The sequence below is a fragment of the Myxocyprinus asiaticus genome, chromosome 26 (assembly GCF_019703515.2).
Source record: "Myxocyprinus asiaticus isolate MX2 ecotype Aquarium Trade chromosome 26, UBuf_Myxa_2, whole genome shotgun sequence".
In the NCBI taxonomy this organism is placed as follows: Eukaryota; Metazoa; Chordata; class Actinopteri; order Cypriniformes; family Catostomidae; genus Myxocyprinus; species Myxocyprinus asiaticus.
This window is the reverse complement of record NC_059369.1, coordinates 42219908-42245739: the sequence shown is the minus strand read 5'-3', so window position 1 is coordinate 42245739 and position 25832 is coordinate 42219908. Positions and strand designations below refer to the sequence as shown.

The following is a 25832-nucleotide window of genomic DNA, read 5'->3' as shown; positions in this document are numbered from 1 at the left end:
TGTTCAAGTAGTAAAAATGCCATTCAAAAATTCATCATGACTGAACTTATATGAGTCATTTACATTTAGTCATTAAGCAGTCAGTTTTATCCAAAGCTTTTGTAGCAAGCACACAACGCTGAGGTCAATTGTGGTCCAATTAACGTGTAAACATGCTGAACGACGCTGAGCTACACCACATTATTTAGTTCTGCAAGCCCGACTTCACAAAAATTGGACTAATACGATTTCAGTCAGACTTAAGCATTTACATGACATATTAAAAAGATGAATTGCAGTTTAAGTCTGAAATCGAACATTTAAAATGTATGAAAACATACTCCATGTGATTTCTAGTGGTCGACCGATATATCGCCTATAAATTGGCCCTTCGCTTAGCCCCACCTTAAAAGTGTTTCTGACCAATCCTGTCTCGAATGAATGAATGATTGCCCCGCCGCCATTTCTCTGACAAGCGTTTGCCTTTTTACAATGAGAGCATTCTCTTCCTCTCTCTCCTCAACAGTTCCCAGTCACATACAACTGTCTTGTCTAATGATAAAAAGGCAAAAATCAATAAAACTAATATCATATACCGACTGCAAATATGCAGATATCTCGTTTAAACAGATGTAGTTCACGAACCTCACGAAAATCCAGTGTTTTCTTTCTGTCGAGCTCTCATATAATATCTTCTTCCGAAGCATCTATCAACCCGGATCAAAACTCAGTTCCTCTGAATTACGAATGTTACATGACGGTCAGTCCGTGACAATCCAAGCAGGCTATCTGGGCCGTGTAAATGGTTTGCTGCTTGCTGGATCTGCACCAGCACGTGAGGGCACTAAATTAAATCGCTTCACATGCACTATGAGTAAATGTCATATTCACTGTAAGAACAATTGGTTTAATTCTGTCTTTTGTGAGAAAATCAGATTGTTAATGTGCACATGCCATCCATGGTTGCTGGACTACTGTGTGTACTGTAATTTCCTTCTTGCTAATATATTTACAATTTATTTATGTGCAAATTATTTTTAAAATTGGATGACTAAAAAGAAATCAGAAGAAACTGCTATCTACCATTTAAAACACAATCTTACTGTCTGAAAGACTCTTTTTTACAAAGTTAAAGTTTTATGTGAAATTTTGAGTTACTATAGTGCTAAATAAGATTTTATTCATTTTTTAGCAATTTTATGTATATGCTATTAACTATATTAAATTGTGTGATATATCGGCATTATATCTGCCACCCTGATCTCTGGATATGGGCATTGGCCATTAAAAAAAATCATTGGTTGACTACAAGTGATTTCAACTTTGTTTCTAAAGAAAGAATGAGAAGTCGCTGTTACCATGGAAGCAGAGATATGATGAGTTTTTGAAGGCTAGCTAAGTAGGGTTAGCTAATGTTTGCTTGCAGCCTGCAGTAGCTAGCTAGCTAGCTACCTAATTTTAGTAAACAAGGGACATTGTCATGTCTAGAACATTAAAGACAGTTGTGATGTTTTCTGATAGGAAAACTCCAGACTGATTCAATTATATCAGTGGTTTTCAACCCTGTTCCTGGAGGCCCCCCAACACTGCCAATTTAGTAAATCTCCCTTTTCTGACACACCCAATTCAGGTCTTTGGAGTCTCCACTAACGAGCTGATGAGTTGAATCAGGTGTTTGATTAGGGAGATATCCAAAATGTGTAGTGTTGGGGAGGCTCCAGGAACAGGGTTGAGAACCACTGAATGACATAATTTGAAATAAGTAGTTCATTGTCTTATGAATATTCAGTCTTGTACATTTGTCTTTAGTCGTATTTTCAAATACTTTTTTTGCTTCGAAGCATAGGTTAGGATGTTATTATTTACGTTGGTGCTGTTTGGTTTGGCTCAAGGTTTAAAACTCTTTATTGAAGAATTTTCTAAAATGCCTATAGAGAAAATGAATGGAAAACATACTTCCAGATCCCAGGCTCCTGAAAAGTGAGCAGCCACTGTTAAACTCTTGCTTGAATTTGCCCAGGCAAGCTTCCTATGTACTCATAGCTAACGCGTGCTTTCTCTGCTCCATACGCGTAGCTTAGGGAGGAATTTTGGTGCTGTTTGACCGGTCTTACCCGTTCTTTGTAGTAGAAAGACGAAATAGAGACTTGGTCTTTGTCAGTACGAGTGGGGCTCCCGCTGTACAACCTCAGTGTGGACTGAGACTCTGTTCGCATCTTCATGGGCGTCATCACTCCGCTGTGATACGCTGAGAGAGCTGATAGTGACCTTCACACATGCACACAGAAACACACACAAACACGTGTCATAATACAAGACAACATGTCATCCATTTTATTTGTCAGGCGAGTAGCAGTTTTAGAACCTAAGTGCAGATCTCTTTATTATAAACAATATAAAGTAGAACAAAAAGGTGAAAAACAAAGTTAAAGGCCACTCCGGCGAGGGCATGGCGGCCAGGGGCTCCGGCCAGGGCGGCTGGGGGCTCCGGCGAGGGCATGGCGGCCGGGGGCTCCGGCGAGGGCATGGGTCTCTGTCGAGGGGAAAGCGTCCGGGGACTCTGGCAAGGGCAAGGCACTAGGTGTCGTAAATGTGCCGTTCTATAGCGTCCAGTAGAGGGTGCCAGGTTTCTTGTGTCTTTTATTTTGATGTTCAGCTCTTGTTGATTTGTCCCAAGTGTGTCTTATTACTAGTCTTGTTAACCTTGCAAGTCTTTGTGTACGTAGGCCCTTATGTTCTCTGTCAGTTCTTATCCTTTTTAGGATATACTTTAGATTTTCTATGTTTCTCGAATGCTTTTGTTTTGTTTGCATTCTTTAATAAAGCTGCACTTAGATACTACACTCTCTGCGTCTCCAGACTGCCATGATTAAAATTGGCATAACACTATAACATTTAAAAAGCGGTCATATCATAAAGAATAAAATTTCCTTTTGTCATAAAAGAGCTTAATGTACTACGAAAACAAAGTGTAATTTTCAGAAATCAAAACTTCCTCCCTAGTGGAAGAAAAAAGCATTTATTGAAACTAAACTGCAAAAGTGACTTGTTCTGAACTTTCACAACTTTCCGACATCAGACAGATGAATACATTCGAACATTTGACCGCCCAGATTTACCCGTCAATGACACCTTTTCAGAAACTTGCAGAGCTGTGCAGTTACGGTGATGTTATATGGAGAAGGTAGATGGATGATGCTGAGGATGATGCAGTAAAAACTATAGTTAAGCCAGAGAAAGTGCTGTTACTCATGTGAAGTGAAGGGAACATGTGAAAATGTGCAGCAAAAAATAAACTAATTCTAAGGGTCAGAGGGAGGGTGAAAAATGGTTGTGAAATACCAAATTAAAACGGTTTCTAGTGAAAAACCCAATAATGTATGATATGACCTCTTTAAAAGGCAGATGGGAGAGTTCACCTTGGAGTAGGTTCAGTCTGCGGGAGCGTGCGATGCATAGTCATGGGCCGTGTGAAATAAACCAAGGAACCTAAACGACAAATTAGTGGACAAACAATTAACGAACAGATCCTTCAACATTAATAGATATACATGGGAAGGAGGTGTTGTCACAGCCCACCTGTCCCACAGAAGCGTGCCCCTGAGGTGCGGGGGAAGGGGATGTTGGCATCCTGATACGAACCATAGGTGTTGGTTACTCGAGGGAAAGCAGGAAGCGCAGGAGTTACAGGGTTGGTCAGTACATAGGGGTTTGTACCGTCCTCCTGGTCATCCAATAAGAGTGAACAAACAGTGAGGATTGTGTAAATCCAACATGGTGGTGTTATTAAACCCACTGGCAAAACACATGACCAAATGTAACAAAAAAAACCCAACAACAACAGATTTAACATTTTCTGAAGACGATGTGAGTGGTGCTTGCCCATGCAAAACTCAAAAGTCACAATGTGATATTGTGGGCGGTTGCCAAGGCATTGTGCAGTTAACGTGTTCAGAGATGTTTTTAGCATGTTGCTATGTGGTTGCTAGGGTGTTCTGGATGGTTGTTAGGTTGTTGCTTACAGACCCAAGTCAAAAGAGCCAACCCCCAAGTTTTAATGATATTTGATTGTCCGCCCAGGTGAAAATCAAGTCATATTGCTGAGAAAAGGAATAGTACACCTCTCCTCACCAAGCCATTTGATTTGAGAAACTGTGTAACTGAATAGTTTTGATGACTTTACTATTATTATAAAACAGGGAAAATAGCTTTTTTTTGCCCATTTTATAGTATGCCACATGAAAATCATAAGTCTGATCACTTAAAGTAATAGTACACCTCTCCTCAAAAAGCTGCATGATTTGAGGTATCATTCACGTCTGAAGCACAAACAGTGCAGCAAAGCTTAATACATAAGGGGTCACAAGGTTAAAGACCACTCACCATATCTGACTCTAAACAGGACACCAGCTGTCTGACACAGGGCTCTAAGCAGTTCTGGTTTCTTTTCACCTTCTGAAGTGACGTATCTGTCAAGATCTACAAAAGAGACGACCAACAAAACACCTTTTGAACATGATATTATTCCCAACATTGCCCAAAATGTCCAGTCGGCAACATGTTATAGTTTCGACCTTCTGTATCTTGGTCTTCATGGAAGACGAGATGTTTGTCGGAGGAACAAACTGGAAAGACGGAGCAGCATTGTTGGGATACTGGGCAGGAAACTTCACCACAAGACGGACACGGTTAGCTCCGCAGTCGGCCGAAACAAAGCAACTCCGGTTAACGGCATCCATCTACAAGAACAGTGACGTTGCATTCTTAGTATGGATGGTGGTAGATCACTTACTGCTCTTGGGCAGATGATCCAATAACATCTCGCACAAAGTGATTCTCAGAATTACACAACTTTGAGGGCATTTTGATGTAACGTGTAGTTTATATCAGACATGTTCACAAGTCTCTAATGTTTCATGAACAAATGACCACATATACTCATGGGATAAATGAGTGGTAGAGAATGCAATTGAGACACCATTTTATCTAAACTGTGTTGAGATATTCAGAATTCACAAATCTCTAATTTAGAGTGCAGGTCGAGTCAATTTTTTGCAACTTAAAGGAATATTCTGGGTTTGAGGCATAATATTGATTACCAGTAATTGCAGTTTATCACTTACATTGGAAGTGAATGGGGCCAGTGCATAATCATTAAAATATTATATGTGTTAACATGATTTTAGTGTGATCAAATTGCTTACTAACTTTATCTGTGTAAAGTTATATCCAAATTACAACTATGTTTTCATGTCGACAGCACCACTAAAGCATGTCATTTGGTAAATGGCGTAAATCCCAGATTTCATCGCACAAAAAAATCATGTTCACACTTATATTGTTTATGTCTTGTGGCTGTACTTTTAAAACAGGGCATGTTTTGATGTTTTTGGACTGGTCCCATTCACTTTCATTGTAAGTGCCTTAATGTAACAGCTATTTTTTCCCTGTTTTTTGTTTGTTTGTTTAATAAACGAGGAACAAGTCAAAATTATTTTGATGGTTCTCAACATTATACCACAAATTCGGCTGATTAAGCTTAACTTATTTTGAACCCAGAATATTCCTTTAAGTGCAACGAGTTTCCATCTCCGGTTCATATTTGTTCTTCTTTTCAAATATTACTTAATGCAAATATTTCATCCTGTGCTTTTGGAATACTTTTCATGATGTTTTCATCAAACACTGGCAGCGACTGACCTCCACGTTGACATTGCGAATCTGCAAGTTGACGAGGGAAAACTCCTGCTGTAGAGTCTGAGGTAAACCCAGGATGTCATTCTTACCACTGGACATCAGCCCAGACCATGGGCCTTCGAGCTGATCTGTGAACGGGCAAAGAATTGCATTGTTTAAAACTAGGATCTGCAACAGCCACCATAAACATGCTGTAAAGATGTATTGATGCATAAAAATCAAAGCGTTGATTACGGAATTTAATAATCTATTCGAATTACTATATTATTATTGTATAGCAATAATGTATTATGCATACAAATCTTGCAACCAATTTTCAGATTCCCAATTTACTGGTGCTGCCCAGTTAACTGTCCCTCCAGTTTCAAGTCTGTCATCAGTATATTTGAGAAGAATTATAAATCGAATCCAGTGAAACCGTGACGCATTTTCAGAATTCATGATGCACCCAAATCGTTGTAAGAGCAAATATTTACACCCCTAGTATTGAACATGCTCAGTGTGTCATCCAGCTTTTACCCTGTGAGTTCTCCGCTGTGAGTCCCGGACTGAGCGAAGGCTCGGCACCTTGCGAGCGCAGCGTCTTTTCTGTCTCTGTCGTGAGAGACAAGCCTTCCATCAATTCCTCCGTGATGTCGTTCGCACAGCACAGCTGCAGATCACATGAATCGTTCAGTCTCTAACTTACACTTACCCACTGTAGTGAAGGGAAACAGTTCATTTAATACATAAATCATGGGCTTCACCTTTTGGAGTTGCGGATCCACTCTCCATATCCTGAGGGTTTGGTCTCTGGACAATGTGACCAGCTGACAGTCTTTGGAACCTACAATGCAGACTGGATTTTATTCTTAGACACCGATAATAAGTTTTCATACTGAACACACCCAAATCTACTTGAGCTTGCTGTAAGTTAGTTCTGTCTAAACTAAAGCTGTCAACAGGGATGAAAAACTACATTCAGATTTTACCTTAAATATTACCAATATACAAATTAAATTAAAATGTTAAAGTTAGCTGATTTTTTTAATTTAAGTTGTTGCCTTAGCCCAAAAGAGGGCACAATTAATATGTACACTAAGCCAAAATATTATGACCACTCACAGGTGAGGCGAATAATGTTGATCATCTCCTAACAAGGCCACATGTCAAGGTCTGGGTAGATTATATGGTAAGCGAACAATCGGTTCTCGCATCTCTGAAACGGCAAGGCTTGTGGGGTGCTCCCGGTCAGCAGTGGTGAATACCTACCGACAGTGGTCCGAGCAGGGACAACCCGGCGACAGAGTGTTGAGCGCCCAAGGCTCATCGATGCGTGAGGGCAACGAAGGCTATCCTGTCTGGTCCGAACTGACAGAAGGTCTACTGTGGCACAAGTCACAGAACATTTTAATGATGGTTACGGGAGGAATGCGTCACAACACACAGTGTGTCACACCCTGCTGCGTATGGGGCTCAGAGTGCCCATGATGACCCCTGTCCACCGTCGAAAGCACCTACAATGGGCATGAGTGTCAGAACTGGACCTTGGAGCAGTGGATGATGGTCTCCTAGTCCAGTGAGTCCCATTTTCTTTTACATCACGTGGACGGCCGTGGACATGTGCGCCGTTTACCGTGGGAAGTGATTGCACCAGGATGCACTATGGAAAGACGACAAGCTGCTGGAGAGAGTGTGATGCTCCGGGCAATGTTCTGCTGGGAAACCCTGGGTCCGGCCATTCATGTGGACGTCAATTTCACATGCCAGCTACATAAACATCATTGCAGACCAGGTACACCGCTTCATGGCAATGGTATTCCCTGATGGCAGCACCCTCTTTCAGCAGGATAATGCGCCCTGCCACACTGCACACACTGTTCGGCAATGGTTTGAGGAACATGATGAAGAGTTCAAGGTGTTGACCTGGCCTCCAAATTCCCCAGATCTCAATCCGACTGAGCATCTATGGGATATGCTGGACCAACAAGTCCGATCCACAGCGGCTCCTCCTCACAATTTACAGGACTTGAAGGATCTGCTGCTAATGTCTTGGTGTCAGATACCACAGCACACCTTCAGGAGTCTTGTAGAGTCCGTGCCTCGGCGGGTCATTGCTGTTTTGGCAGCACGCAGAGGACCAACAGCATATTAGGCAGGTGGTCATAATGTTTTGGCTCATCAGTGTATATACAGTGCATCCGGAAAGTATTCACAACGCTTCACTTTTTCCACATTTTGTTATGTTACAGCCTTATTGCAAAATGGATTAAATTCATTATTTTCCTCAAAATTCTACAAACAATACCCCATAATGACAACGTGAAAGAAGTTTGTTTGAAATCTTTGCAAATTTATTAAAAATAAAAAACGAAAAGCCTTTGCCATGACACTCAAAATTGAGCTCAGGTGCATCCTGTTTCCACTGATCATCCTTGAGATGTTTCTACAACTTGATTGGAGTCCACCTGTGATAAATTCAGTTGATTGGACATGATTTGGAAAGGCACACACCTGTCTATATAAGGTCCCACAGTTAACAGTGCATGTCAGAGCACAAACCAAGCCATGAAGTCCAAGTAATTGTCTGAAGACCTCCGAGACAGGATTGTATCGAGGCACAGATCTGGGGAAGGGTACAGAAAAATTTCTGCAGCATTGAAGGTCCCAATGAGCACAGTGGCCTCCATCATCCATAAATGGAAGAAGTTTGGAACCACCAGGACTCTTCCTAGAGCTGGCCGCCCGGCCAAACTGAGCGATCGGGGGAGAAGGGCCTTAGTCAGGGAGGTGACCAAGAACCCGATGGTCACTCTGACAGAGCTCCAGCATTTCTCTGTGGAGAGAGGAGAACCTTCCAGAAGAACAACCATCTCTGCAGCACTCCACCAATCAGGCCTGTATGGTAGAGTGGCCAGATGGAAGCCACTCCTCAGTAAAAGGCACATGACAGCCCGCCTGGAGTTTGCCAAAAGGCACCTGAAGGACTCTCAGACCATGAGAAACAAAGATTGAACTCTTTGGCCTGAAATGCAAGCGTCATGTCTGGAGGAAACCAGGCACCGCTCATCACCTGGCCAATACCATCCCTACAGTGAAGCATGGTGGTGGCAGCATCATGCTGTGGGGATGTTTTTCAGTGGCAGGAACTGGGAGACTAGTCAGGATCGAGGGAAAGATGAATGCAGCAATGTACAGAGACATCCTTGATGAAAACCTGCTCCAGAGCGCTCTGGACCTCAGACTGGGGCGAAGGTTCATCTTCCAACAGGACAACGACCCTAAGCACACAGCCAAGATAACAAAGGAGTGGCTCCGGGACAACTCTGTGAATGTCCTGGAGTGGCCCAGCCAGAGCCCAGACTTGAACCCGATTGAACATCTCTGGAGAGATCTGAAAATGGCTGTGGACAGACGCTCCCCATCCAACCTGATGGAGCTTGAGAGGTCCTGCAAAGAAGAATGGGAGAGACTGCCCAAAAATAGGTGTGCCAAGCTTGTAGCATCATACTCAAAAAGACTTGAGGCTGTAATTGGTGCCAAAGGTGCTTCAACAAAGTATTGAGCAAAGGCTGTGAATACTTATGTACATGTGATTTTTTTTTTCGTTTGTTATTTTTAATAAATTTGCAAAGATTTCAAACAAACTTCTTTCACGTTGTCATTATGGGGTATTGTTTGTAGAATTTTGAGGAAAATAATGAATTTAATCCATTTTGGAATAAGGCTGTAATATAACAAAATGTGGAAAAAGTGAAGCAGCTGTGAATGCTTTCTGGATGCACTGTATCCAGTTTATTATTTGTTTTTATATGTAAGCATGTGCTAGATGAACTCCTTTAATCTTTTCGCCGCATTTCATTGTTTATTCAGCTTCTCGTGCAGGAGTGCTGTATTTTGTAGACGGACTGTAAACCCTAATGTTGTTGTAACACAGATCAATGGAAAGGAGGAGGCGAGAACCGGCTTGACAATATAAATAAAGGTTTAATGATAAATTTAAACCAAAAGACACAAACACACACAGGTGTCGGACAGCTGTCCGTAACTCTGTCTCTGTCGCACTGCCGTCTCCGATCGGCCTTATGCTTCTCGGGCTTAATCAGCCTTATTAGGGGCCGGGTGTGCAGAATCACGACCCAGCCCTGCCCTCCGCCCTGCCACATTCCTGCCTTGTACTCTCAGGCTGGGGAGCCCCCGGCATGACGTACATCCCCCCACCTCTTTCCCTGGGAGGCGTGCCTTCCACCCCGTCTGCCGGCAGGTCATCCCCATCTACCTGGATCAGGGAGGGGACAAGGGGAGGGAAACAATAATAACAAAAAATGCGGTACCTACACCCTGTAACAGGGATCGTACCAACAAAAAAAAACAATAATAATAAAGAGAGGGAAAGGCCAACGCGGAGCGGCAGCGGGAAAGAGAGAGAGGAGAGAGAGAGAAAATAAAAAAATTTAAAAAATGTACTCGCCGGTTCTCCGATACGCCGTAGCCTGGTCCTCGGCCACTCCTCCACCCTCTCGTGGACGACAGCCATGCCTCCCCAGGCAGATCGGAGGCAGTCCTCCGGCCCCTGGCGGACGGAACGCCCCGCCGCGTTTTCGGTGGACGGAAAGGGTCTCCCCTGCCCCTGGCAGCGGTCCTCCCGTTCCAGGCGGTCGGCCAGGAGCCCCTCCCCGCTCGCATTTGGCGGTCTCAACCCCGCCGCGTTTCAGTGGCTGGTAGGGGTCTCCTCTGCCCCTGGCAGCGGCCCTGACCTCTCCAGGTGGTCGGTTAGGAGCCCCTCCTCCCCTTGCGGTCGGTGGCCATTCCTCCGTTCTCAGGCAGCCGGGCTCCTCCATCCCCACGGCTGCTCCGTTGGAGTGGATGGTAGTGGCGAGGACTCTACTACGGCGCATCCCTCCTCCTTCCCGGGTTTCGGCACCAGTGTAACACAGTTCAATGGAAAGGAGGAGGCGAGAACCGGCTTGACAATATAAATAAAGGTTTAATGATAAACTTAAACCAAAGACACAAACACACACAGGTGTCGGACAGCTGGCCGTAACTCTCTCTCTGTCGCACTGCCGTCTCCGGTCGGCCTTATCCCTCTCGGGCTTAATCAGCCTTATTAGGGGCCGGGTGTGCGGAATCACGACCTGGCCCCGCCCTCCGCCCTGCCACAGTTGTCTTTACTGGAAAAATGAAGTTGTCTTAAGTAAACATTACTTGAAATGTCAAGATTTGGGCTCAAACCACATATATTTAAGTTACTTGAACTTATTTTTTGATTATAAGTGTTAATAACTCAAACTATTGAGTAAAAAAATTAGGCCATGAGGAATACCCCCAATACCTTGTGCTTAAAGTATTTAATTATGTTTCCTAGGTCAAAAGGAACTTAAGGGGGCATTTAAATAGTTGTTTTTAGGAATTCATAGAGGTTTTAGCTCTTTTGTAGTACTATTTACAGTATGTTGTTTTGTTGCAAATAGTTGTTTCATGTGATGTCACCATTAGTGTGATCTGTGTCACCTTTGGTCAAGCTGGACCCTGTTAAGACAATCTCAGTTCTCCATGTGCAACTAAAGTACTGGAATAAACTGTATGTATTTCTTTGGAGAAATACATTTATTTAACGACTGACCTAAAATATGCTATAATCTTCATTATTTAAGTTGTCTTGTTGTATGACCTAAATTTGAGTACATTCAATTAAAATTATTAAGTTGAAACAACACCATATAAATAGCAAATATATGTTAATTCTACTTGCATCTAGTACCTTATCTTATATAGTAAAGTTAATTTTATATGAACGGCAAGTTAAAAATGAACTTAATTAAGTGTTGGAGACGCCATAACTAAATTCAATTGAGGGAACGAGTTTACTCAATCAATTGAGTAGAGTCAACTCAATTAGTGTTTTCAGTGTGTAGTGTCAAGTTAAAAAGTACTTTTTTTAAAAGTACTTTTGCTGTAATTGTTGCACTGCATCTAGCCTTTTTTTAACACAAGAATGCGATCGGTCTGAAGTCGTCATGAGTGCTTGGCAAACATCTAAAAAAATTGCATTTTGAATTTGAATTTGACATCCTTATTATAAACTACCATGGCTGTAAGAGAAGTAGCAAAAAGAATCAAGGTACTTACAGTCTTTTTGGGACATTTACTATGCCATGGTCCTATTACGGATTTCTTGTAAATACAACAATGCATAACTATAGTCCATTTCAAGGACTATTTGTCGGTTTAAGGAAATGACGTCTTTGTCCCTTGAACATTTCCTACTAGTTGTCAAACTTATTCAAAACAACACTGGGAGGAGCTTCATTCACAGTGACTTTTACACAATTAACGTTACTAACGTTAACACGATTGTCATAAAATGTCATTATTAAAATGTGGACTATGTTGTTCGGTGGCTGGATGATCTCTGGATGCCTGAAACTAACAGAAATGTAAGTGTTTAGATCTCCGAAAAAGCTACAAAAAATGGACACATGGACCACTGCACTGAAGCGATATGACTGGATACGTGCAGTACTAACAACTCTAGCACATGTCTTATCTCTGGTAGGTGAACAAAATTTATGCTGACTAATTTTAAGTTTGAGAGGTAGAGCTCTAAAAGCGACTAAAGATCGCTCTATTATAATGAATAAAGAGTCATTTAAGATTACATTTAGTCATTTAGCAGGCGCTTTTATCCAAACAACTTACAAATGAGGAAGATAACAAGCGATTCGTCACACAAAAGTCGACAATATCTGCAGTATCGAACTGCTACGTTCTCAGAGTAGCTGGAGTAGTATGAAAGCTAGCGCAGAAAAAAAGAGACAAGAAAAGTCATTTTATAATTAAAACCTATTTGACAATTTCACTGTTTGATGGTGAAAAGTGGGTGTTCCATACCAAAATGGAGCTAGAATTAAAAACATAGAGCGCTTGGAAAAGTCTTTTCAGACGTTATTAAATCATTTTCTTTTCTTTGGAACAATGTGTATTGATGACTCATTTGCAAAAAGATCAAAAATGTGTATTTAATAATGTAATTTGAATTTTGATTTCATGTTGACTTTAACAAATAATTTTTTTACCCCCCAAGAATTATCACTATTGCTTCTCTCACATTCTAGAAGGAACTCTCACCTTCTTTCTGTGGCCTCCACTGAAATTCAAGCACGACATCATCATGACCTACAAAAGCGTGAACGGGGCTGTTGAGTTCCAGTGTGCTCCACAGGAGGAGACTGTTCTCTCGTCGTAGCTGAGGAACCATCACGGTCACCAGCCCATTAGAGAAGGGCTGATCGCAGGGGAGGAAGAGGATTACTAACATGCAAATTCATGTTTAATGAAGCTCCAAGTTACATTTAAATGTCACAAGTACAACGTAATCATTAATCATTACTCGTGAAGCCATTACGGCACTTATAGAAAAAGGAAAATGATTTTATACTATCACAAAAGAACCGTACTGTATATCTGGCCTTCCACACAGGCACCTGACAGGACAAGATATCAAGGTACTTCCGTGGTTGTCTATAATCCCAGAACTTTTTGGAGAGTAAAAAAAACAAAACAAAACAGACAGACAGATTATGTTAGACGGCTGCATAAATTACAGTATGGGAGCAAAATGACCAATATTCATGAATATAATTACCCGGACAGAGTTGTCCTGACTGGAAGTGGCCAGGATGTACTCATTATCAGGGTGCCAGTCCAGTCCATGGATTTTTGAAAGGTGGGCTGCTACATACTCCACTGCAGTGTTGGGTTTCTGAAACAATGTATTGCAACAGATGTAAGTATTCCAATTGCAATTTTCTGTTCTCACAGTCAGTCGTGTTTGTTGTTCAATAAACAGCTACGTGGAGCAGGATTTTGGACTAATAAGATTTCATGGTGGGCAGAGCTAACAAGTGCAACATGACCAGATGGAATATAACAAATATAACACACTATAATAAGCGGATACACAGACAGACAGACAGACTGACAATGATGTAACCAATACCAATAACATTGATGTAACAAAACGCAGAATGACATACCCTCTTGTCCCAGATTCTGACATCACCATCATGACTGGAGGCTAAACAATAGTGATTTCTTTTGTTCCACTTCACCTGAGAGGCTCCGGCTGATACATGGAGGAGAAGTGAGAAAAGTCATTAAAAAAAAAGAAAAGGACAAACATTTAAAGGGATAGTTCGCCCATGAACATTCTCTCATCATTTACTCACCCTTATACCATCCCAGATGTGTATGACTTTCTTTCTTCTGCAGAACAAAAATAAATATAACTATTTTTTGAAGAGTATTTCAGTTCTTTAGGTCCATATAATGGACGTGAATGGGCGCCAAAATGTTGACACTCCAAAAAGCAAATAAAGGCTTCATAAAAGTAATCCATACGACTCCAGTGTTTTAATCCATATTTTCAGAAGTGATATGACTGGTGTGGGTGAGAAATAGATCAATGTTTAAGTCCTTTTTTGCTATAAATTCTTCTCCCTACCCAGTAGGAGGAGGTATGCATGAAGAATGTGAATCACCAAAAACACAAGAAGAAGAATGTGAAAGTGATCTGTTTCTCACTCACACCTATCATATCACTTCTGAAGACATGGATTTAACCACTGGAATCTTATGGATTACTTTTATGCTGATTTATGGGATTTTTGGAGCTTCAAAATGTTGGCACCCATTCACTTGCATTGTATGGACCTAAAGAACTGAAATATTCTTCTAAAAATCTTAATTTGTGTTCTGCAGAAGAAAGAAAGTCATACACATCTGGGATGGCATGAGGGTGATTAAATGATGAGAGAATTTTAATTTTTGGGTCAACTATCCTTTTAAATAATCTGATCAAGATGTTAAATCAGAACTCATGTAGTCTTTGGACTCACCTACGGCAGATAACGCCACAGTCGGTTTCCGAGTGTCCCTAGAAATTCACAGAGATACGCAAGTGTAAAATTATGGGATGTTCCACAAACTCCATTCTCAAATATTTAGTATGCATTCTTTTTCCACTATTACCTCGTGTCCCATATGTAGATGTATGTGTCCACAGAACTGGTGACAAGAAACTCCGGTTCAAACCAGGACCAGTCCAAATCACTGAGATGTGAGAAAAACACCATGTGAAAGGTTTTGATTTTTAGAAATCAAACTGCTATAAACACGTTTAACCAGCACTGCAACAGAAATGCCTAAAATGTGTTCACACTTAGTATACAGTACAGTAAAAGGAAAAAATAATAATACAAAATTAAATATATTCAAAATAAATTAGCACAAAGTAAAACTGTTTTAAAAGAAATAATAATAATAATAAATGAAATAAAAATAAATAAGTAAACAGTAAAAGAAAAAATATAACTAAATAAAAATACATTCAAAATAAATTTGAACAGTAAAAGAAATAAATAAAAAAATAAAATTAAATAAATAAAAAAAAAACAAATGACAAAAATTCAGTGCATTATATTGAAATTTTTAGGTAAAGTTCTGAACTTGCATTTTGAGTATGCAATTTCTTGCCAATGTTTGGGTTATGGTAGCTTCAGAAGTAGCTTAAAGCTGAAGTATGTAATTTCTGCGACACTAGCACCACCGAACGGAATTGTAAAAATAAACACTGTTTTCTGAATACGCTCCTCGTCTGTTGTTTATGAACCGTCAGATAGTCCCACCTCAACTCACGCCACGAGTAACGTTGTTGGGATGGGTCTAAGTGTGACTCTAAACAAACACAGGAATTTTATAGTGCCACAGAGACAAAGCGTTTACAATTTTCGAGAAAATGAACCTCTAAATGACTTATTTATGGTTGTCTCTGCATAATAAGCTGGGATAGAAGGAAGTATTTTAACACTGAAAAATTTAGATACTTCAGCTTTAAAAGGATAGTTGACCCAAAAATGTAAATTCTCTCATCATTTACTCACCTTCATGCCATCCCAGATGTGTATGACTTTCTTTCATCTGCTGAACACAAATGAAAATTTTTAGAAGAATATCTCAGCTCTGCAGGTCCACACAATGCAAGTAATTGGTGATCAAATCTACTTTGTAAAAAAACGCATAAAGGCTGCATAAAAGTAATCCATAAGACTCCAGTGTTTAAATCCATGTCTTCAGAAGTGATATGATAGGTGTGATGTGAGAAACAGATCAACATTTATGTCCTTTTTTTTATATATATATAAATCTCCACCTTCACTTTCACATTTTTCTCTTGTTTTTGGCAATTCACATTCTTCATGCATATCGCCACCTACTGGACAGGAAATATAGTAAAAAAGGACTTCAAAATTGATCTGTTTCTCACCCACACTTATCATATCAATTCTGAAGACATGGATTTAACCACTGGAGTCTTATGAATTACTTTCATGCTGCCTTTATGTGCTTTTTGGAGCTTCAAAGTTTTGGTCACCATTCACTTGCATTATATGGAACTAGAGCTGAGATATTCTCCTAAAAATCTTCGTTTGTGTTCAGCAGAAGAAAGTCTTTCACATCTGGGATGGCATGAGGGTGAGTAAATGATGAGAGAATTTTCATTTTTGGGTGAACAATCATTTTAAAGTCTGCATATCTGTATTACCTTATAACACGCGTGTGTCCTTGCAGAGAATTGTGTGGTTCACCAGATCCATCACGCCAAACGTACAGGTCAACACGCTGGTTACTCTGTGCAAAGATGAGGAAAACTTCACAATTATACACAACACCGTTCATGAAAACGCACTATTCTCCAAGCAATGAAGTTGAAATCACAAATGACTGAAAAGCCAACTTCACAACACATTTCAAATACATATATAAACAATAAATATGAATATGCACTGTAATTTGAAATGATAACTTTACGTACAGATGCAGCAAATAAATGGGCCTCCGTTTTGTGCGGATTCCACTGGACTGTTCCAACATCCCATTTGCTTTGGCGGCTGATTTTGCGTGGTGCTTCGGACGGCGTCTCCAGATTTACAACATATAAGAATCGCCTCCTGTCCAAATTATTCACATGTTAGAGAGTGTGGCACAATGCTGCATGTGAAAACTGCACCCTTGTTTGTGCAATAAATTGCTGAGATATTATAGAGAAAGAAAATATAAGAATGTACAATGACAAACTAACAGCAACAACTAAATCAGATATGTAAAAGGGGGCCAAACAGCTATGAGACAACTGCAAATGATTAAAATAAGGGTGTGTTTAGAATCCAGCAGATGTGAACAAATTTTCGCATGCTGGTATGAAGATTGCAGGAGCTGTACACACCCTGAGAGAACAGCGTGCTGGCCAAGGCAGTCCACTGACATGGCAGTTGCCTAAAAAAAGACATAAGCCATAAGACATTTGCATAAAAATGTCTCTTTTTTCCCACCTCCTACATGCATTGTTATTGTATTGTTACACTTACAAAAATTGACCATGGTAAGCATAATTTCTGTACAAAATCACCCCAGTTACTATAGTTATTGTTACTAATGTTAATTTTAAGTTTCTATAGTTATTGTTATAACAATAACTGTACTAACTATACAGACCAAGGTGAGTTTTGTATCACCCCTTAATAAACAAAGCAAGTCAATTTAGTCAGTTCAAAGTTTCAAAGCAGATGTTCAGTATAAACAAGACAGTAGCGCTCATTTATTCCTCGAATGCTTGTCCAAATCTAAACTTTTTACTGTAATAACTGCATGTACGCAGTGCCAGCAACTGTGTACCTGCGCATCCCGAAACTCTACCACCACATTCTCACTGCTCCAGCGCGCCGCCATATTTCCACACTCCGGAACGTCAACAAATGACGTCATGCTTACGACACAACGCGTCTCCGACGCTGATTGGCTGCTTCCTTCCACCACACGGTAAAGATGGTGTCCACCATGGTGGAGCATGTTGTGGCAGATGCTGGCGCATTTCTCAAAAAGGCTCCGTTGCATGTGAGTTATTGTGGATGACATTAATGCATATGTGTTTAAATTAAAACTGCTGTCAACTAATGTAATTATGAGAAGTAATAGAATTTCTACTGAATGTTTGCAGTGTTCAAGATAAATTTAGACATACTGTAGTACAATGGTAATACCATGTTTTTTGTTATTATTTGACTTGTAACTCGGGCTAGAATATAATCACCCTGATACACGAATATTGCAATCTATCAGTATTACAATTTATCTACAAATACGATGGTTTTACCATCTAATACCATCACTGTACCATGGTAACGCCGCCACACTACACACAACATGCATCTTTTTGGTTATTACATGTGTATATTTTCCCCTTTTTTTTTTTTTTTTTTTTTTTTTTAGGAAATTGGAAAGAACATCTACACCTTGAAAGATGTTGTTGATGAAATTCGGGATAAACAAACTAAAAAAAGCTTGGCCTTCCTCCCATACACACTCAATTTCAAAGAACCTTTCCCAGAGTACATACGACTTGGTAATAGCAACTGCAAATACTGCTCACAAATCTTACATGTCTGGTTTGAATCCTGGTGATATGTTATTGGTGCTTCTTCGTATCTTAATTCTGTGCTACTTAAACTTACAGTTACAGAATTTGCTAAAAAGACAGGAGACTACCCCAGTCTATCAGCAACGGACATCAAGGTGCTGGCTCTGACATATCAACTGGAAACTGAGAATGTGGGAACTGAGCATTTGAAGAAAGAACCAGAGAAAAAGGTATTTATGTTTCGAGTAATTCAAAAGGAACGTGATTGAAACAAGCATTTGTTCTTTGGATTCAGAGACTGCTCTCTGTTTGAATTCCAGGTCCAGATATGCAGCACACAAAGACACCCAGAGACCCCTGTTGGAATTGCTGGTTTCCATTTTCCATCAAAAGTAAGATGTCAGTTTCCAAACTATAATTGAATTATGTTAGTTAGTCAGAAAAAGAGCATACATTCATCCCATTCAGGTACATCTCCATATATATATGGATATATATATACACACCGATCAGCCACAACATTAAAACCACCTGCCTAATATCGTGTAGATCCCCCTCGTGCCGCCAAAACAGCACCAACCTGCATCTCAGAGTAGCATTCTGAGATACTATTCATCTCACTCTTCTCAGCTTCTCATCAACAAGGCGTTTCCATCCACAAAACTGGCGCTCACTGGATGTTTTTTGTTTTTGGCACCATTCGGAGTAAATTCTAGAGACTGTTGTGTGTGTGAAAATCCCAGGAGATCAGCAGCTACAGAAATACTCAAACCAGCCCATCTGGCACCAACAATCACGCCATGGTCCAAATCACTGAGATCACATTTTTTCCCCATTCTAATGGTTGATGTGAACATTAACTGAAGCTCCTGACCCGTATATGCATGATTTTATGCATTGCACTGCTGCCGCATGATTGGCTGGCTAGATAATGGCATGGATGATTGTTGGTACCAGACGGGCTGGTTTGAGTATTTCTGTAACTGCTGATCTCCTGGGATTTTCACACACAACAGTCTCTAGAATTTACTCCGAATGGTGTCAAAAACATCCAGTGAGCGGCAGTTCTGTGGACAGAAATGTCTTGTTGATGAGAGAGGTCAACAGAGTATGGCCAGACTGGTTCAAACTGACAAAGTCTACGGTAACTCAGATAACCACTCTGTACAATTGTGGTGAGAAGAATATAATATCTGAATGCTATTCTGAGATGCGGGTTGGCGCTGTTTTGGCGGCACGAGGGGGACCTACACAATATTAGGCAGGTGGTTTTAATGTGGCTGATCGGTGTGTGTGTGTATATACAGGTGCATCTCAATAAATTAGAATGTCGTGGAAAAGTTCATTTATTTCAGTAATTCAACTCAAATTGTGAAACTCGTGTATTAAATAAATTCAATGCACACAGACTGAAGTAGTTTAAGTCTTTGGTTCTTTTAATTGTGATGATTTTGGCTCACATTTAACAAAAACCCACCAATTCACTATCTCAAAAAATTAGAATATGGTGACATGCCAATCAGCTAATCAACTCAAAACACCTGCAAAGGTTTCCTGAGCCTTCAAAATGGTCTCTCAGTTTGGTTCACTAGGCTACACAATCATGGGGAAGACTGCTGATCTGACAGTTGTCCAGAAGACAATCATTGACACCCTTCACAAGGAGGGTAAGCCACAAACATTCATTGCCAAATAAGCTGGCTGTTCACAGAGTGCTGTATCCAAGCATGTTAACAGAAAGTTGAGTGGAAGGAAAAAGTGTGGAAGAAAAAGATGCACAACCAACCGAGAGAACCGCAGCCTTATGATTGTCAAGCAAAATCGATTCAAGAATTTGGGTGAACTTCACAAGGAATGGACTGAGGCTGGGGTCAAGGCATCAAGAGCCACCACACACAGACGTGTCAAGGAATTTGGCTACAGTTGTCATATTCCTCTTGTTAAGCCACTCCTGAACCACAGACAATGTCAGAGGCGTCTTACCTGGGCTAAGGAGAAGAAGAACTGGACTGTTGCCCAGTGGTCCAAAGTCCTCTTTTCAGATGAGAGCAAGTTTTGTATTTCATTTGGAAACCAAGGTCCTAGAGTCTGGAGGGAGGGTGGAGAAGCTCATAGCCCAAGTTGCTTGAAGTCCAGTGTTAAGTTTCCACAGTCTGTGATGATTTGGGGTGCAATGTCATCTGCTGGTGTTGGTCCATTGTGTTTTTTGAAAACCAAAGTCACTGCACTCGTTTACCAAGAAACTTTGGAGCACTTCATGCTTCCTTCTGCTGACCAGCTTTTTAAAGATGCTGATTTCATTTTCCAGCAGGATTTGGCACCTGCCCACACTGCCAAAAGCACCAAAAGTTGGTTAAATGACCATGGTGTTGGTGTGCTTGACTGGCCAGCAAACTCACCAGACCTGAACCCCATATCTATGGGGTATTGTCAAGAGGAAAATGAGAAACAAGAGACCAAAAAATGTAGATGAGCTGAAGGCCACTGTCAAAGAAACCTGGGCTTCCATACCACCTCAGCAGTGCCACAAGCTGATCACCTCCATGCCACGCCAAATTGAGGCAGTAATTAAAGCAAAAGGAGCCCCTACCAAGTATTGAGTACATATATAGTAAATGAACATACTTTCCAGAAGGCCAACAATTCACTAAAAATGTTTTTTTTATTGGTCTTATGATGTATTCTAATTTTTTGAGATAGTGAATTGGTGGGTTTTTGTTAAATGTGAGCCAAAATCATCACAATTAAAAGAACCAAAGACTTAAACTACTTCAGTCTGTGTGCATTGAATTTATTTAATACACGAGTTTCACAATTTGAGTTGAATTACTGAAATAAATGAACTTTTCCACGACATTCTAATTTATTGAGATGCACCTGTATATATATATATATATATATATACTGTATATACCCTATATATTGGCCAACTGCCATCCTTATCTCTAAATATTTGCATTTGGATTGGCTGTTGAAATCGTATATTGTTCGAACACTAATACTTCGTAATAAATATGCAGATATGCTTTATTCATTTCAGCTTTTCTCCTCTTGATTTCAATTAAGTCTTCAGGTAAACTGGGCACTGTTCACCAGCGTCCACCTACAACAAATGAGCCACGAGAACCAGAAGGTTCAGAATTCAACAGCTTTCAGTTCTGGAGGAATCCTCTGCCCAGCATCGAGATGGACCTTCTTGAACTGCTGGTGAGGAACCGATCTAAAACAGCTCTCAAAATCACCTCAGGCAAAAGTAAAAACCATCTTGCTTACTTTTCTTTCTGTCGTTCTTTCTCTGTAGGCAGCAGATGCAGTGAAAGATAGGTGTGGAGACATCACTGAGAAACTGCAGTCTGTTGATCTGTCAGGTGACAGCCATGTGACTTACTCTCAAGATCATGATGACACTAATAGAGAAGATGAGGAAGAGGGAGAACAGAGTGAAGATGAAGATGAGGATGATGGTGGGGGTTGGATTACTCCCAGCAACATCAAGCGAGTTCAGATGGATGCTGGTATGCGCGGGCTGTCAGCAGAGGTTAAAGTGGGCTGTGTGACCACAGATTTTGCTATGCAGGTACTTTTGGTCACTGATTACAAGCATTGGAAAGAAAGTTAAAATAATACATTATAATGCTCAATGTCACTAGGTTGAACAAGTCAGTTATTTAGTTTATAACTATTTTCCTGGCAGAATGTTCTGATTCAGATTGGACTGCATGTGCTGTCTGTGAATGGAATGCTCATTAAAAACACCAGGAGTTATATTCTGCGCTGTCACGCCTGCTTCAAGTGAGTAATGAGATAACATAGGAAAATATACGAAATATTTGCTTATGTATACAAAAAACAAATCAGCACTGTTCAGCTCAACGACTCAACATCTTGTATTTAAATGTGCTTAATAGATAAATGACTATTTTATTCAAATCAGGCCCAGACGGAATCTGTGTGCACAGCTGCGCATATCTCCGCAGAAAAATTGAACATTTCTAAAAATTGCAGCAGGTGTCATTCATAAAGGTTCTGCACGTTCCCCGTCCCTTGTTTGTTTATTATATTTCAGCTAATTTCATGAGGTTTTTAGCTACTTACAATAGTGTAGGACTCTCTAGGTCCATTTTACCATGCCTAAATCCCTTCCGCAGATTTTCCCTGAAAATCAGTGCAGAAAATACAAACAAATTAAAATAAATAAATAATTCTACAGATTCCATCTGGGCCTTAATAACTTGCTCCACATCTGAAACGACTTCACATTTCCAAGCCAAAATTGTAATCATTGTTATCCCTGTTAAGGACAACAACAAACATGAACAAATCATTCTGTCCACATTGTGGCAATGACACCTTGAAGAAGGTTGCTGTTACCATTAATGAAGACAGTTCCATGCAGATGCATTTTTCCAAAAACCCGAAAGTGCTGAATCCAAAGGGGAAGAGGGTGAGTAATGCATTGATACAAGAGTTGACACGAACATGTTCGGCAATGTGTGATCTGCAACATTTGCAAGATATCACATTGGTAATTTAATGTAAATGAGCTTTCATGATCATGTACCTATGATTTGCTGCATCCTCACGTTTCTCTCCTCTCTTCTTCTGCAGTACTCTTTACCTTTGCCACAAGGAGGAAAACACGCCAGTAACCCCCACCTGGTGGAAGACCAGCGTTTTCCCCAGCAGAGAGTGTCTAAAAAAGCCTGTCAGAAGACAAATGTGTTTGATCCAGATTACCTGGCCGGCAGCTCTCCGTTCTCCGAGCATGATATCTACAGCAGGTCAGCCAGCTTACACCTGCGGGACGCCCAGACCGGAGGAGGGAGACGACGGACAAATCCGAACGCAGCACGCAAAAAATTTTGATGTCCCCAAACTACATGCAGAATCATTGTGGAGGAAAACTGTCTGGACTAGGAGCTTCATAGATCATTTGCAATCTTTATAAAAATTATTTGCAGTAATTTAAGCGTCTGTTAAACTCAATGCATCACCCACTTTTAGCAAAGTGCTTAAATCTGACCTTGATTATATTGCACTTCTCTGTATTTGACAGGAATATTTCCATATTCTAACTGCATACCAGATGAATGTGTGATTATTGAAAGTTACAAATATTTTTTTGTGGTAATAAATAATACCTCTGACATGCTACTTGACTTCAGAATTTTTTTGCAAATAGAAGTTGCCATTTGCACTGTCAGTCAGGTTTTGTGAAAAACAGAAAACTTTTGTTTCATGCTAATATTGGGGAGAAAAATGTCAGGACCTAAATTTGACCAGTTTTAATGAACTAATCCAGGACATTCATCAAAATGGTGTCTAATCAAACGAAAATAGAATTATTTGTATTAAATCTTTCAACGTAACATTGCATTATTTTTTATCAAATTAAGTGCAACACAACAGAACATCGCAGTTGTGAGATATTGCTTTAATACATTATTATTATTACTATTATTATTATTTAATTGCATTAAACATGATCTTTTCCCATTACACTTAATTTAAATCAAGCTTTTCTGTGTGTTTTGGCAGTAGTTTCAAACCTCCAGATAAGCAGTTTAATACATGACCCAGTGCGATTATTAAACCCCAAAAAGCTATGATTTCATTAAAAATAAGTATATAGTTTGTATAGTTTTCATGACTGAAAAATTGCATTGCAAAATTCCAGGTTTTCCAGGACACCTGGGAACTCTGCAATAGTGAATTTTGTCTACACCGGATGCGAATGGCGCGTCACCTCAAAAGCAATAGAACCCCATTATAATCAATGATGCAGTCTACACTGGAAGCGTCTGATGCGCCAACAATAAAGGGGGGTTGCTTTCCATTTTGCGCTGCACGCGCTGGCACTCCTTCACAAATTAAACTAGAATGTTCCTGTCCACCTGTTCAGTGTTGACAGCCGTTGCGGCGCGTCAACGGACGTGCCCGGAGTAGACAGGGTGTTAGGAGGTGGAAAAGGATGATAACAGATTAATCGGTTTATAGTTTTTTTAATTAATTTATAGAATGTAAAAAAATAAATAAATAAAAATAAACTTTTAACTATAAACAAGCCCGAAAAACACTGGGGACTCTTATTTTGAAATGACGGAGACTTGGCTCAGTAACAATGATTTATTTAAGTATTAACCAAATTAAACTTTTTCTATTCTATATAGTCTATATTCACAAGATGAAACTTTTTGCATGTATATATTTCACCAGATGGGGTTTATTAATAAGGTGTAATATGGTGCGCTCACGCAGAGACGACAACTTATATTAAAATGAATAGGAGAAACTGGAACGCCCAACCAAGGAGCTCTAGCGCCCAAAGGTCAACGGATGTAGAAAGGAAGTCCCGCCTTACAAATAAAAGAGCCAGTCACCTTTTAGATACAGACATCGCCTGTCAATCATCTTGAGAACGGCATGCGCATTAGCTATACAAGCCAGGAAAATTAGCGTAATCTGAGGTAATGAACCACAAATTATGATACCAGCGTTGTCAGATTTTACTGCTGATTTGAAATATGTTCTTTGATCGTAATGTTGACCAACTGTTCAACTGTTCAGTGTTCCAACATTCAAGTAGATAGGAGCTGCACTGGCATGACTGGAAATAGTCTCCTGGGAGTATTCCAAAGATGGCCGTCAGTGGACTGACTTACCAGAAAGACTTTTCGTGCGTTCCATTTGTCTCGGAAGTCGGAGCTCCGAGTTATTTTCCAAGTTCCAAGACCGGAACTGGCAAATGGAACGCCCCCGATGTCGGAATTCCTACTCGGAAAGTCGGACGAACTCAGAGGACCCTGAGTACAGAAAGCAAGATGGCTGCGAAGGGCATCGACTGTAGTATGCTGTGGGTTTAAAGTTTTTTTTTTAGCACTTTTGTCTTTTTTGTGTCCAATTTAGTAAGTCGAATATACAATACTGTATTACCGTTGCCTATAGGCATGTTGCTACGATGCTGTTATGTGTGAATTACCGCGTAGTGTGTTGTTTATAAACTGGTACAGCTAAAATTGGCTAGGTCACTGCTGCTACAAGAACAATGGTCAATGTTGCTACAACAACACTGCCTAACGTTACAAACCGTAAAACCGTTTACACATAAACCCCGTTAGGCAAATTTATATTGCAAATATACGTTTGTACTTCCATAGGGCATTGCCCTTTGTTTACACTGCTGGTTCTATTAAAACGTGGTTAACATGTTTTGATACAATCAAATACACGGAAACATTAAAATACCTTCTCCGCTTTCTGTCATCTTCCTTGAGGTCTCTTAGGTGAAGGGGATACTTATTTTGTAACTCTCTGTACTCCAAAAGAGCTATTGCAACAATTACTTTCCTGGAGGCGTCCATCTTTTTTTCCGACTTGTCCTGTTGTGTGTAATGGAACGCATCCAACTCAGATTTCTTGTTTTTTTTTAACGGATATGACGTCGATCCGAGTCCTGAGCGCCGACTTCCGAGATAAATGGAACACAGCATTAGGTTCACGTCATGTCGGAATTACTGTAATTACGAGATGGGAACTCGCAAGTTCTACTCGGAGCCGGAGAGGGGGTAAAATCTTTCGCTGCCACCACCACAGGCATCTCCCACTCGAACTGCCACCACCACAGGCAGCTCCCATTCGACCTGTCACCACCTGTCACTCACGTGGTCACAGTCATAAGCGTCTCCCTCGTGATCCATCA

The 25832-nt window shown here is 40.4% G+C and overlaps 2 protein-coding genes across 4 annotated transcripts in view; one reads left to right on the top strand and one right to left on the bottom strand.

Annotated features, from left to right (window-relative positions):
- LOC127416904 (GATOR complex protein WDR59-like) overlaps positions 1–17482 on the bottom strand; it is a 28449-nt gene extending 10967 nt beyond the window's left edge. For 2 of the 3 annotated variants that reach the window (XM_051656498.1, XM_051656499.1), the window contains exons 1-18: positions 17392–17482; positions 16943–16992; positions 16532–16667; positions 16262–16347; positions 14689–14769; positions 14556–14593; positions 13695–13783; positions 13304–13420; positions 13116–13193; positions 12787–12943; positions 6423–6502; positions 6196–6328; positions 5680–5804; positions 4554–4718; positions 4363–4458; positions 3559–3703; positions 3399–3468; positions 2094–2247 (exon numbers count right to left, since the gene is read on the bottom strand). In XM_051656498.1, coding sequence (XP_051512458.1) covers positions 2094–2247; positions 3399–3468; positions 3559–3703; positions 4363–4458; positions 4554–4718; positions 5680–5804; positions 6196–6328; positions 6423–6502; positions 12787–12943; positions 13116–13193; positions 13304–13420; positions 13695–13783; positions 14556–14593; positions 14689–14769; positions 16262–16347; positions 16532–16667; positions 16943–16992; positions 17392–17481 — 1890 coding nt within the window. In that variant the 5' untranslated portion in view covers position 17482. Of the gene's footprint in view, positions 1–2093; positions 2248–3398; positions 3469–3558; positions 3704–4362; positions 4459–4553; positions 4719–5679; positions 5805–6195; positions 6329–6422; positions 6503–12786; positions 12944–13115; positions 13194–13303; positions 13421–13694; positions 13784–14555; positions 14594–14688; positions 14770–16261; positions 16348–16531; positions 16668–16942; positions 16993–17391 lie in introns of those variants that run through there. The other variant, XM_051656500.1, reaches the window with a different exon arrangement.
- nob1 (NIN1 (RPN12) binding protein 1 homolog) lies at positions 17479–23287 on the top strand. The gene is made up of 9 exons (XM_051656518.1): positions 17479–17610; positions 17986–18118; positions 18230–18363; positions 18454–18525; positions 21200–21340; positions 21435–21710; positions 21828–21925; positions 22433–22577; positions 22742–23287. Exons 1-9 carry the CDS (start codon positions 17542–17544, stop codon positions 22997–22999), a joined length of 1326 nt encoding a protein of 441 aa, XP_051512478.1. The 5' UTR covers positions 17479–17541; the 3' UTR covers positions 23000–23287.
- The last annotated feature ends 2545 nt before the right edge of the window (positions 23288–25832 follow it).

Excerpts from the sequence above, each read along its gene's own strand:
- nob1 (XM_051656518.1), top strand. The coding sequence starts at position 17,542 with ATGGTGTCCACCATGGTGGAGCATGTTGTGGCAGATGCTGGCGCATTT. Across the intron at positions 18,119-18,229 it reads CCCAGAGTACATACGACTTG|TTACAGAATTTGCTAAAAAG; the intron begins GTAATAGCAACT and ends TTAAACTTACAG. Across the intron at positions 18,364-18,453 it reads AGAAAGAACCAGAGAAAAAG|GTCCAGATATGCAGCACACA; the intron begins GTATTTATGTTT and ends TTTGAATTCCAG.